General features: G+C 34.8%; 2 protein-coding genes across 4 annotated transcripts; both read right to left on the bottom strand.

Moving 5' to 3' along the window:
- Nucleotides 1-8: 8 nt before the first annotated feature.
- Nucleotides 9-9,069, bottom strand: LOC109864074 (DENN domain-containing protein 1A). 2 transcript variants are annotated; one of them, XM_020444923.1, is made up of 15 exons: nt 8,596-9,069; nt 8,150-8,305; nt 7,931-8,068; nt 7,715-7,850; nt 7,491-7,544; nt 7,147-7,404; nt 6,959-7,060; nt 6,620-6,847; nt 5,426-5,602; nt 5,206-5,238; nt 4,907-4,961; nt 4,636-4,819; nt 3,436-3,568; nt 1,760-2,416; nt 9-1,269 (listed from the first exon to the last, which is right to left on the bottom strand). In XM_020444923.1, exons 1-15 carry the CDS (start codon nt 8,610-8,612, stop codon nt 835-837), a joined length of 2,763 nt encoding a protein of 920 aa, XP_020300512.1. In that variant the 5' UTR covers nt 8,613-9,069; the 3' UTR covers nt 9-834. The 2 variants fall into 2 exon arrangements, with proteins under 2 accessions (XP_020300512.1, XP_020300513.1); XM_020444924.1 differs by lacking the exon at nt 1,760-2,416 and having other exon boundaries at nt 8,596-9,063.
- Nucleotides 9,070-9,276: 207 nt separating this feature from the next.
- Nucleotides 9,277-12,508, bottom strand: LOC109864100 (dihydrolipoyllysine-residue acetyltransferase component of pyruvate dehydrogenase complex, mitochondrial). 2 transcript variants are annotated; one of them, XM_020445002.1, is made up of 7 exons: nt 12,159-12,507; nt 11,538-11,692; nt 11,014-11,414; nt 10,448-10,815; nt 10,073-10,372; nt 9,862-9,990; nt 9,277-9,752 (listed from the first exon to the last, which is right to left on the bottom strand). In XM_020445002.1, coding segments are annotated over exons 1-7 (1,476 nt in total). In that variant the 5' UTR covers nt 12,281-12,507; the 3' UTR covers nt 9,277-9,751. The 2 variants fall into 2 exon arrangements, with proteins under 2 accessions (XP_020300591.1, XP_020300592.1); XM_020445003.1 differs by lacking the exon at nt 9,277-9,752 and having other exon boundaries at nt 9,861-9,990; nt 12,159-12,508.
- Nucleotides 12,509-13,481: the final 973 nt, after the last annotated feature.

Below are 13,481 nucleotides of genomic sequence, written 5' to 3' on the forward strand. Positions count from 1 at the left end.
TGCAAAATCTGCTCATCAATGAATAATGATTTTGATGGAAAACACATTGGTCGAACAGAAGTAAAAAAAAAAAATCACATTTAACACTTTGATCGCCCAGATTAGATTGAGTATGTTTCCCGCGAGGCTCGAATCCGCGAATTATCGCGGTAGCATATAAAGTTGCTGACAACAATTTGTTTTTAACTTGTCTCTCTAATACACTTGGAACTGTTTATAAACAACTGACTTTATAAAGTCCGAATGAAGCTTCTGAATTCTTTCGTTACTTTGTTTGCTTTTTATTCGGAAGCCAGTCATTTTCATATATATATATATATATATATAATAACTGACATCAAACTATCCAGAGTGTAGTTTCTTTCTTGGAATATAATATTATATATTTTTTTTTACTTATAATCTTTCTTTTAAGTACATTACAGTTTTGTATATTGTTGCTAGTAAATACCTTTGTTATTATTAAAAACTTTTGCAAATTATTTGTAAAATCCTGTTAATTAGATGAATTAAACTATCATCCATATTTGAGTGACGCGGCGATCAATGTGTTAAAATGTGTGCATAATATATATATAACAGCTATTATATAGGCCTTTATAACAAAACATGTACAGAGGAGGTATAAAACTTTTGTTTACAGGAAGCGCGGAATTTCGGCGGATATAACTGTATGCGTAGAAAGACAATTGTTGGCTAATTCCCATGATCTTACAAGGAATAAATATATATAATGATGTGTAATTGTTGGCAATAGTGATACTAGTGTTCTAAAATGCGTAACAAGATGATGCTAATGACGTATTTACAATTATGATATGTATACTGATGCGGTTACTCAAACTTCGTCCAATTGTTCTGCGACTTAATAGCAGACGCGTTCAGCGTGAAATTGAACGTATCCATTGTATCGATATTACTAATACTGTTATCGGGTATACTCCTAGACGTAGACGTGGCGGACTCACTCTTCGTAGAGCTATCACCATTGGCCAAGCTAAATTTATTAAAATCTATACCGTACGCTTGCAATAAATCCATGTCACCCATATTATCGGAGGCCTTCGGCTTGTCAAGATTTTTGTGCGACGGCTGCTGAAAATACGGATACAAGGGGTTACTGAGACCTTCGCTCATTTCAGGCAGATGCAATGATTGACTCATTTGCTTTGTGCTCGACACCTCGGACGATTTTGACAGAAGGGGATCGAAATCGTCGCTGCTATTAGTTGAATCTAAACGTATTAAATCCGGTACTTCAGGTGAGTCCTACAAAAAAACAACGCTTTGATATAATACCATTCGATTGATCAAATGCAAGTTATTTTCAACAAAGTTGGTAAAAACAACTTTTCACAAAGCTGCTATTTTCTCTCAATCGTAATAATTGAATTTATGTGCCGAAAGATTAAAACAAAAAAATTTACCACAGTCAAAAGGCATGGACAACACAACAGCGGAAATAATACAAATACGAAGACAATATTACATAAAATGCAGATTTACCGAGTCTTTCAGAAAATAAGACTTTTGTTTTCAAATCGAATTTTGAATTTTTTCTATTGTGCTGAGAACTGTGAAATTTTACCATCAGATGTTGTAATTTTACATACACTTCTAATATACTCTCTCTTACTCGGTAAATCTCTTATGCACTCTAAATACTATATATTCATATGTACTTTACCCAAACAATCACATGTAAATTTGATCAGAATGTTTTATAAAAAAAAAAAAGATTATGAGCGATGATGTTTACCTTAGCATGTGCAGAGCAGGATGTAGTATTGTATGGATGTGACAATGGATGAAATTGAACGGGCATCGAGGGAACAGTGGATTTGTAAAGTGGTGCACTTTGCAAATAGGTAGGTGTGAACACTTTACTCGTATCAAAAGGATCATCCTCGTTCACTTCGTGAAGAAAATTCGACGTTTTGTAAGATCTATCGACAGACTCATTGTCCCATGCATTCAGGATCGAATCGGTATTCGCAAAAATATCTTTGAAATTGAACGCTTTATCATTTGAAGAAAATTTCTCTTCCGACTGAACGTTCTCTCTGAACGATGATTTCATCACGTTGTTACGTGCGTGTAATTCGTGCAAAAATCGATTGGACTCGATACTTCGATTGCATGATGCGAGTGATACCGGCAGAAGTGACGATTTATCTACTTCATTCACAGTTCTGTTTGACTTTGCAGTTAATGAATTCAACATAAGCGTTCTCGATTGATCGATTGATTTATCCGAAAAGGAAGGATGAAAAGAGGAGGAGGAGGAGGAAGTTAAAACCGGCCTCGCGGAAAGAACTTCGTATGGATTTGCAATGACAGTACTAGGTGGAGGGCCGTGCCGTAATTGCCCACTCCATGCAGGTCTCAAGCTGTCTAAACTGCGTACTGGTTTCAACTGAAAGTGATGCATGACAAGTTTTTTACTCCTTTTCTTTATAAGGATTTAAACTGATACGATTTATGAAATACCTAAACATTAATGTATACTAGAAGTCGTCAAAATGACGCATGCATGTGATGACACATATAAAAAACTACTTTGTTTAAAATATCCTTATCAGCCAGAAATAAATATTATGTGCCATTATTATTTTATGATATAGGAGAGAATAGAGTGCACAGAATAAAAATTACATGACAACGATGAATATGTATATTTTGAGCAATTTTTTGATATTATCGGTGAAACAAAATTTATCTAACTACTTTATCAAAGTCAGTGCATTTAAGATGACTTGTATTTCAATCACTAACAATTTCATGGATTTCTAGAAAGTAACATTGATGGAAAATCTTGGGAGGAGATGTTTCAAGATACAAGCATGCAAAATATTTTCTACTAGACGCATCTCTTCTTATATTTCTATAGCTATAAATAAACTATAAATTAAATATATGAAGACGCGTGCTGAATATGACTGTTTTCTTTCTCTTGTAACATATATATGAAAGTTACAATATAGTGCTTTGTATAAACATCAAAAAAACAAATCACAAGAAGCAACAGAAATCGACATCCAAATTAATGCATGGCGAACAAATAATTAATTGACGAAATAAATTAGCGTATTTTTAAATTTGCATCACATAAGGTTTGTTTTATTTCCTTGCACTCTGGCTGCATTTTAGTTCACATTCTATCTTTTTTTATCCATATTAGAAGGAAAAAGAGACTGAACTAGTGCAGCCATAGATTACAGGGAAATAAAACAAACCTATAAACTGCGCAACAATCAATTTAAAAGTATATAAGATTATATATGTGCGATATTAAACTTGAAGAGACTAGTTATCTTATCACTTATATGTCTCTGTGTGATTTTTAACATTTGATGATATTATATATAAATTTTTTTTTAATTTTTGGATTATAAAAAAAGATGTTACATAAATAAACTGCTAAAGAAAACGTACCGTTCGGTCTACAGGAGGTGTATTTGGAAATATCACATCTCGTAGCTCGTGCATAAGATCTATATTTAGGCGTTCCGGTGGAGAGTCCGATTCTTCCGGCGAACTGGGGTTTAGAGGTGAGTATTGTTTCCTACTGCAATAAAAAATAACGGAGATTTTGCTATCTTGTGTAAAGGCCCGTTTATATGGGCAATAATCGTACTATAGGATTTCAATTACGCATTCGGCAATTTTGTATAAACAGAAGCATTTAAATCCTATAGTTGAACTTTACCGGTTCCGGCATAAGTTAATGGTTATTGCCTGCATAAACGGAGCTTCAGAAATACTGTCGTTATAGTCATTTAACATAGAAATAAGTCAAGAGTTCAGTACGATCACTGTACAGACACGATTTGTACAGTAAAATGCATTATATCGCGCGCGATCAGAGAGAAAGTAGTTCTCCTTCAGTCACTTCCTACTACCACGCACAGTTCTCTGGCTTCTGGCAGCGGCTCAAGTTTCCGAGTCATATATCGGTGCAGTTACCGATAATATCGACGTTCGTGTATTATCATAATCACGAGCATCGAAAATCTAATAACGAACACTTTGCTATATTAAAACGCTCAAGGTTTAGATATTTTAACATGCACACACACATATAAAATATTAATTTTTCATTACAAGAAAACAATAAAGTTGATAATAATAAATATTATATTTTGCGCGCGCGCGTGTGTGTAGGAGAAGGAGAGTACGCGTGCACATATCAAGATATTTTAGATGTAATATTTTAAGTAAATTTATATCCCCCTCAATATTTTTTAAAATTATTCGCTTTCTGTGAACATGAAAAACTTGCCTACGATGAATGCAAACAAGTGAAATATATTTAATTAGTAGTAAGTAAAAGACTAAACTACAGTTTTATCTTATGATTAAAAAAACTATGTTTTATACGTTCATATTAAACTATCTAGAAATCAGTGTTTTATTAGCAAAATGTTTGTTATCAGATTTTCAAAAGAGTTATTTCTTTTCGTTGACGCGTGACATATTATAATAATACGAGTATCGATATTATATCGGTAATTCGCCGCTCGAATCTCGAGCCACTGACGGAGGCCGGAGAAGAAACGGCGTGTGAGAGATGACCAGAGAACTACTCTACCTGACTGTGTACGATATGATGCAACTTTACTATACAAGAGATACCTTGTATCTGTAAAGGCGCTATTTCTCAATCGCAGTTCCTTTCGGTAACTGGTTGTTGCCGACACTCCGTTTGGCGATTTTGGCGGAGGCGTAAATCCAACAGGCCTTCTATCTAACGTAGGCGAACTGGGAGCCGAACGTGGCTGCTGAAATCTCATACTCGTATCGCTTCGGTTAGACCGTCCTGTCGCAACAAAACAATTGTTTCAAAATCAATAACTGATATTCAACGACAATTAAAACAATGTGATATATAACAGAAAAAACATACCTTTCCACTTTAGTCCTTTGTATGCCGTCTTCATATCTTTCCCTTTGTCCTTCACCTGTGGATATTGATCTTTATAAATTATGTAAATATCTTTTGATATCTTTATATTATGTTTTTTTTTTTTTTGTCGTTAATAGATATAGATTTTCATATGCTTTTTACTTATACAAAAAAGTTGATTAAAACTATCATTTTCTATTTATGATGATAAAAACGATATAGTAAATAACATTCAAAGACATAAGAAATAAAACAACATTCGAGAATAATATATGCAAACTGATAGCTTTTAAACTTACTGATTTAACAGCATATTTTACTGCTGGATTGGCCTGTAATGAAGGGATCAGAAAAATAAAACAACACTACTTTGTATACCTGAACATATAAGAGAAAGAAAACACAAAGTCTCAAGTTATACTGTGTGATACGATACTACAATATGATCTAAATTAATTATTAAACTTATCAAAACTTAATTAAAACTCTTAAATCGACCATTAAACTTATCGGAGATACCTTATCTTTCACGCTGCGGAAAAATGCCGAGCTTTCTTTTCGCATGGCGTACGTCCAGTCTCTGTATTGCTGCATAAATTTACTACTTGATTTGGCCGAATAACTGCACGCTTCCATTTCAAATTCATCTGAGAAACCGAGTCCCGAATTGAGCATGTTCAATCTTTCTTCTATAAACTGAAAATTTATATAATTTTAATTTATTATCAGACATATATACATGTCATATATACATATATATACAGAGTGTCCGACAATTGATTTAACATCTCTCGTAGGCAGGTAGATAGAGTAAAACTGAATCGAAAAGTCCTATATCACTTGCGAGATTCACAATAGTTATATAGAGAGATCTTAACAAAAATTTGCAAATAAGCGTGCATCGAACTGTCTTACGTGCGTAAATTATTGCGAATCTTGTAAAATAATATAGGATTTTTCGACTCAGTTTTACTCCTTCTACTTGTCTACGAGAGATGTTAAACCAATTGTCGGACACCCTGAACACACACAGTTTGAAAAATTTTTACCAAGTCGAAGTATAAAGATTAATCTAAATCACTTATGTACCATTTTGCAAAAAATTTGCAATAGTTATTGAGTTATATTAATTAACTCTTTTGCTACGGCAGACTTTGATACCGCGCACGGCATACGGTAGGAGTTCAACCGCGACCTACAGTCTGATCTAAGTGATGAAACTTGTTGCAATCATTGCCGATATTTGGTAAGCGCTTATATAGGTGTTTCTAGTTCGCTCCGAGCAATTTGAAGTGGGCGTCTATAGGCGCCTTTCGTGTCAGCGGATCAAACTAAAATGGCCTATAGTACGTCGAAAGCAAATTTTCAAAGTGCCTTTAGAAGCCAACAGTAGCGAAAACGCAGCCTAATATGTGTGATCAAATGAGTGCATAGAAAACGATGGTCTGGACTTTGTAGGCATATATAATTTTCACAGCACAGTACAACTGAAAATCATACTCGCCTGCAAAGTCCGGACTATCGCTTTTCACGAGCACATTGGCTAACAATCATTAATCATTAACTTAAGAAATACTGCAAATTTTGTAAAATGTTAAGTGATTTTTCTGTTTCGGATTGACTTGATCTATTTTCATATTTCAACTTAGCCAAAAGTTTTCAAACATACTGTAAAAATATAATTAACTTTCTGACTTTCTCGCATATACATACTTGTTGGAAAATTTGTAATTCTAACATTTCCCGTAGAAAAGGCTGCATGGAAGACGGCCTACTTTCGACGAAAACATCTTTATTGAACGTGATACGTTCACCTTGCTGTAAGGTTAACGCTTCTCTATAACCTGCAGTTAATTGCACCAGCGCGCGCAAGAACGCTCTCGAGACACCATCTCCAAGAAGAGCCGATCTATTCCGTAGAGCTTTTTTCAAATTCGTTACCTGCAAAATATCGAAGCTTTTTATTTTATTATTTAGAGCATACACAGTATATGTACTTCCTCTTTTAAGAGTATTTTTTGTATTATATATATATTAAAGTGTATTACGCACTACGTCTTGAGGTAAGGATTCCAGATCTTGAAATGGTGACTCGATTGTGTTATTATCGGCATCTAAGATAACAACGTCCCCTAAATCACTCTTGGGTACTTTCTGCAAAGAAAATTACAGAATAATATATTTTTATATAGTAACGATATATGTTCTTTGTTGACAAAAGATCTCTGTTACACGAATACCTGAAGCGTTGATGTGGGCAAACCTATCAAAAACGGCATAGGCGCTAATAAATAATCTATTAACGATAAAGGCAGAACTGGGATAAATATATGCTGCCAAATCATAGGATAAATTAAAGCGTTGCACGCCTGTACACAAGCGCTCAGTCTCGACAGCCGTTTTGAAATAAAAATAATACGTCGCTCGTATAACATAGACGCGAATATTTGCATCATATTGTGTGAATCAACAGCGCTATAGTATTCAGTCAAGTTTTTCTAAAAGATAAAATTAAAGACAGATTTTGGTAAGTCAATTATTATATAACAATTATATAGACTTTATGCTGGAAACGTAAACTTACATTTTCCGGGATGCTAGGCAATTGGAACTGCTTTGGACTTTCACAAATAAAATTCTGAAAGAGTAACACATATGCAGTAGAAAAAATTTAATTAAAAAAATGTTACAAAATATTACAAAACAATTTATATATTATGCACAAGCATATAAATGTTGTTAGAAATGTATATCATATTATGTACTTGATTTTGTAGTAATAACAGATTTAAACAATAAACTATTTACCATTGTAGAATTTGGTAACGGAATCGATATAGAGCTTCCAGGAATTGGAACTCCACAAGTATATATGTTTTCAAGAAAGTGCCACAAATCTTCTCCACTAGCATGGTTGGTTAAAGATGCAATATGATTTAGTAGCCTATAATACATAATGCATTTTTAACATTTCGACTTCCAAAAAAACACACTCGAGAGAATTCTATAAACTAATATACAAACTTGTAAAATGTTTCGTGCCATGGGAGTGCACTCAGGACCACCAGAGCTGTTTCCCTTTTGGGATCGTGGCGACAAAATCCAAAGGTCCATTTAGAATCTATACTAGTGAGCACAAATGAGAAATGTTGTACCAATACACTGAAAATAACAAAACAATGATATAATAAAAAAGATACATAAAACCATACAATTTAATAATATTACTTGATGTTAACATACTTTTCAAATTCGCAAGGGTATGTGAATTTAGGAACAGACTTAAGTATTTCTTCATCTGAAAAAGTATTGGGGTATTTTTGAAGTATCCAAGCTGGCTTCTCTCCTACTGGAGCAGCTACCTCACAGAAACATTCAAAAAGTTGTTTGACATTTTCCCTGAAAACACATTGAAGATTCCAATATTTACACAGTTCAAGAGTAAGAATCAAAAAGATATTTCAGAAATGATTGATAATAGTTTTTTTGTAACAATTCTACAGATGATTCTTCCAAAGAATAAATTGCATAAAATTATTCAACACATGTTTTTTTTTTTTTTAGAAAGAACACTCCACTCTTATAGTATTGCGAAACTAGCCGAGTGCAACACAAAAACGGCAGACCACGCTTCCGTTGCTATCTCTTATTGGAGAAATCGTCGGTAGATTCACTAGAGACATACTTGCCTCAATCTCGATCCCATGATAACAGTTAGAAAAATATAAGTACTCCGTATAATATTGACAGCTATATGTCATCGTACTGTTATATGCGACATATTCCGCATTTCTCACGTGAGTTTTAAAAAAATTTCGGATATTGCCAATCTCGCTCTGATCCTCAGTAGTCACGTTTTCCTAGATCTTGTGTGTCTTCCAGAGATTCTTTTCTTTTCTGTCCTCAAATTGGAAAACGTGGAAGATCACCGCCTATCGCACGACATGAAATCGGCAAAGTGAGACAGAGAAGATACGTATACACACATATATCACACGTTTCTCGTATGGTTAAAATCAAAGTAAATTTGACAAGCATAGGTCACATCATAGCAATTACAAACTTTGTATCCACGTTTCAATTTTCTCGGATCGTAGACACAAAGAAGCTTAAATTAAAGGGTTGTTTTCAAGCGAAAGGAAACACACTAGGATAACAAACTAGGAACTTTTGTCTAGATTGTCAGATTATTTCAGGTGTAACAACTTCGCGCGAGATTAAAAAAATTAATTTATTTAAACACAAATTTTTTCTAGTTAAAATTTTATTACGCAATTAACTATACTATTAAACATGTACATAATAAAAATATTCATATGATATATCGTAAGACATAATTTATTAAATATATGATATATACACGTATACATATATATATACATGTACATATTTGCTAATTTTTCATTATTTATAATTGTTACTTCCCCTTATTCGAGTCTCGTATTTTCTCTGCAACACAGCACAGCTGCATTATTTAAATTTTTATTATATTATAAATACAGTTATGTACACATGGTCACTAAGAGAGGCGATGACAAGTTTACATGCGCGATTAAAATCTGTTCATCAAAATTCATAAGCATAACGATGTTCATCAAAATTCATAAGCATAACGAAACGAATGATTCACACTAGCTGTTGTTTTACTGAACTGGATCAGTCTTCTTATTCGTATTTCGTAAATCAAAAAAACAAACTTGTGCAAACTTTCGGAAACTTCAAATAGTGTCGGCAAACTAAATCGATCAATATAAAAGCAATCCCCGCGCATAGTGGTGCCACATATCACCTCTTAAGTGTCCTTTTTAAACTGCAGATCGTATTCCACATCGAAGAAATAACATTTCTGAAATAGAAAAAAAGAAAGACACATCTCAAAGACACATCCGATTCAAATTGTTGAAACAAAAATGATACATTATTTTAAATTGATAAAACAACAATTTTCAACTTACTACAGAAGCATCGTCGATGGATTTTCTATCATTTCCTTAAAGGCAACTAACCATTGCGCACCTACCGCGCCGTCAACGGTGCGGTGGTCACAACTGGCAGTTACCGATACAAATTGGGCAGTTATGAATCTGAAAATACAAATTCACAAATTAACTCTTTACAAAATAAACAAGAAAAGTTTACAAGGGTAATAATCACGCAGTGATTTACCCTTTCTCAGTTTTGGCAGGTATCAGTCTCGTTTCTGTAGTGCCTACAGCGAGAATGATAGACTGTGGTGGATTGATTATGGCAGCGAAGTTCTTAATTCCGAACATGCCCAAATTGGACACAGTAATTGTTCCACCTTGGAACTCGTGTGGCTTTAATTTTCCTTCTCTCGCTTTCGCGGCTAGCGTCTTTACATCTTTACTGATTTGAACTAGACCCTTTGTGTCAGCGTTGAACACTATGGGAGTGATTAGACCAGCGTCTGTGCTTACTGCTACACTAACGTCTACACTGTGATATCTGAAAGATGATGACGTGTCGCAAAAATCAAATTTATCAAATAGCGTTATTATTTCTAATAATAATGTTACTCACTGTCTAATTACATTTCCTAACCAGGCGCTATTTCCTTCCGGTACTTTTTTACAAGCCATAGCCATTGCCTTGATAATAATATCGTTCACGCTGATTTTGATTTTGTCTTTTTCTAACATTTTGTTGAAGTGTTCCCGCATCGTCAGTGCAGCGTCCATTTTTACGTCCATCGAGAGGTAATAATGCGGTATCGTCTGCTTACTTTCTAATAACCGTTTGGCGATAACCGCTCGTATATTTGATACAGGAATGTCTTCGCTAGCTGATGCGCCAATCAGCTCCGCTCGCGGCCTCGCAGCAGCTGCTGGAACAGCAACTTCCAGATCTTTGGACGTGACAGAACCATACAATCCTGTTCCTTTCAGACCCTGAGAAAGAACAGAGTAGCGCAATGTGTAAAGAGAAATATATTTTTAATATATTTCATATCTAGTTTGATATCGACACGAATTTACGATATAGATATAAATGTTCACTCAAAACTGAAATCGAAAAAATAAAGATAAACACGGGAATATTTTGGTTGATACTTGTTTTTGACTTAAGAACCGACAATTTTGTAACACCTGTAAATTAAGTCCTTTTTCAGCCGCCAACCTTCTTGCTAGTGGACTAGCGTATATTCTGTCATCAGGAGATGCTGAAATAGGAAGAGTCGAAGTTGCTGATGGCATCGATGGTATAGGCGTTGGTGGCGGTGTGACAGAAGGAGGTGATGGTACAGCAGCTGCGGGAGGAGGAGGAGGGGGAGGAGGAGAAGCAACTGTATCGTCCTTAAAATCCTTGAATGCAGCTACGCTTGTTTCATCTTGAACAATAATGCACACAAGCTTGCCTATGGGAACATTTTTTGTTCCCGCTGGTACTAGGATCTTTGCCAAATAACCTTCCTCCGGAGTCTCAAATCCCATTGTAGCTTTGTCAGTTTCAATCTCTGCCAGCAAATCACCCTCGTTTAACTTGTCACCTAATAGAAGGAAAATAAAAAAAAATGTAAATATTTGTATTAAAACATCTGTCTATATATGTACTTTTATCAAATACATAATCTACATCACAGTTGCATTACAATATTTTTTGGAAACTTTACCCTCTTTCTTTTGCCAACTAATTATTGTCCCTGTTTCCATAGTGGGAGACAATGCTGGAAGCGGCACTTTGACATGATCTGGATAATCTGCATAAAATCTCTGCTGTTGCTGCCATGGTGTCAAAGTAAAACGTAGAGCACTTTGAAGCTGAACTCTAAATGCAAAAAGAAACACAATATTATTTTGTTGAGAAAACAATTATGTAAGACCCACGATACCCTGATACTTGCTGTGATAAAAAATTAATTTACAAACTAATCAGTAAAACAATTCTGCGTGTAAAGTCGCGTGAATTGTGAAATTACAATGGAACCTCGTTTATCTGTGGAACGACTTGAGGCCCAACTTCTATTATACAGACCGATGGTTTGTATTATAAGAACTGATAGTCTGTATAATATATGGTTTAAAATGTGGTTTTTATTATAAGAACCGATAGTCCGTGTAATAGAGGTTGGGCCTTGGTTAGCTGAACTATTTTGTCCCTCGATCTTGTCCGAATAAACGAGGTTCCACTGTGAACGTGAAAATAACCTTAAAAATTGTCTCTGTTCACGGGATTTAAATGATCCGCAGCGAGATTCAGACGCGAGAACGAGTCTGGATTGCAAACGAATTACCTCTGCTGATGTTTTCTGTGAAGACACCAGATGACCACGGAGCGCAAGGTAGTGATTCGGACGGAATCGCAGAAGACTGCGCGTACCAATCCGTTACGTAGACTCGACGTGGTTCTTATCATGTCTGCGGGGTTTTTCGATGATGCTCGTTTCACGAGCCAGTCCAATATCCTCAGCAAGTCCAAGAGTTTACCCGCGTGACAATTAACGACAATCCGTCCGTCAACAAACTTCAGGGTGCGACGATCGGACAGGACCAGATGACGGTGTTAAATGCCGAACTAGAGGTCGTCGACAAGGTCACGTGGCTTCTCGTATCTGTCTAAGATTTTTAGATCACTTGACGCTGAGATTCTTGCTGTTTTTGGAGACATATTATATATATTTACATATAAATTTTGATATATATATTATATATATATATATATATAATATGTAATTTACACACATATTAATGGCACACATCATGTATATGTTACACATATGCATAAATTCTTGATTTCTTTTTAAATCTAAATTCGCCTTCACGTGACCAGTCAGGCGACTCAATATTTTATCATTGAAGTCGATAGATTTATGAGTTTTATAATTGTATAAAATATATAATTCTTTCTCAAAAAAATTTAAATATAAATATATATATGTCTCCAAAAACAGCAAGAATCTCAGCATCAAGTATATAATATGTATATATATATATGCACTTTGATAGTCAAAATATATTTATAGAATTGTACTTGAATGCGCTTAATTTTGATACGCTCTTTTATAAGTTATATATTTAAAAATGTTTCTTCGTATATTCCACGAAGTAAGAGGTAAGGAGATCGAACTTGGGCTGCGGTCCGTTTCATGCTCAAGCGCACATTTATCTATAGTATACGTGACATATATTATAGATAAATGCGCGATTAAGCATGAAACGGACCGCAGCCTTGATAGCGCGCGAATGGAAAAAGTGGTCCCGATTTTTAAGGCCATCACACATAAAATTACTTAAGACCGTAAGACGTAACCGTAAGGAAATTAACCAATCAGAAATTTACGTTCGAAAGTGATGGCGACATAGTATACATTCTGATTGGTCAATTTTCTTACGGTTACGTCTTACGGTCTTAAGTAATTTTATGTGTGATGGCCTTTACGGCTCATTGGGAGGAAATCCGCTCAAGGGAATAGTTTTTTTACGGTTGGACGCCATTTGCAATTTAAAACATAACCTGACCCACGAAGTAAGAGCAGTGCTTTCGCAAAGTCGCGTTTTTGCGCACGCGCACTGCGCTGCTAGAAGAAATCAGTAATATATATATATATATATATATA

Source organism: Pseudomyrmex gracilis, unplaced genomic scaffold (genome assembly GCF_002006095.1).
Source record: "Pseudomyrmex gracilis isolate BER0280 unplaced genomic scaffold, ASM200609v1 scaffold_17, whole genome shotgun sequence".
Taxonomy (NCBI): Eukaryota; Metazoa; Arthropoda; class Insecta; order Hymenoptera; family Formicidae; genus Pseudomyrmex; species Pseudomyrmex gracilis.

Bases quoted from the DNA above. Each gene is read 5' to 3' on its own strand.
- LOC109864074 (XM_020444923.1), bottom strand. The intron at 7,405-7,490 runs GTAAGTTTACGT...TTTATCTTTTAG, and splicing joins TGCCTAGCATCCCGGAAAAT to AAAAACTTGACTGAATACTA. The intron at 1,270-1,759 runs GTAAACATCATC...GTTTTTTTGTAG, and splicing joins CCTGCTCTGCACATGCTAAG to GACTCACCTGAAGTACCGGA.
- LOC109864100 (XM_020445002.1), bottom strand. From the start codon at position 12,280: ATGATAAGAACCACGTCGAGTCTACGTAACGGATTGGTACGCGCAGTC. The intron at 10,816-11,013 runs GTGTTACAAAAT...GTTCTTTCTCAG, and splicing joins AAAAAGGACTTAATTTACAG to GGTCTGAAAGGAACAGGATT. The intron at 9,991-10,072 runs GTAAATCACTGC...TTGTATTTTCAG, and splicing joins CCTGCCAAAACTGAGAAAGG to ATTCATAACTGCCCAATTTG.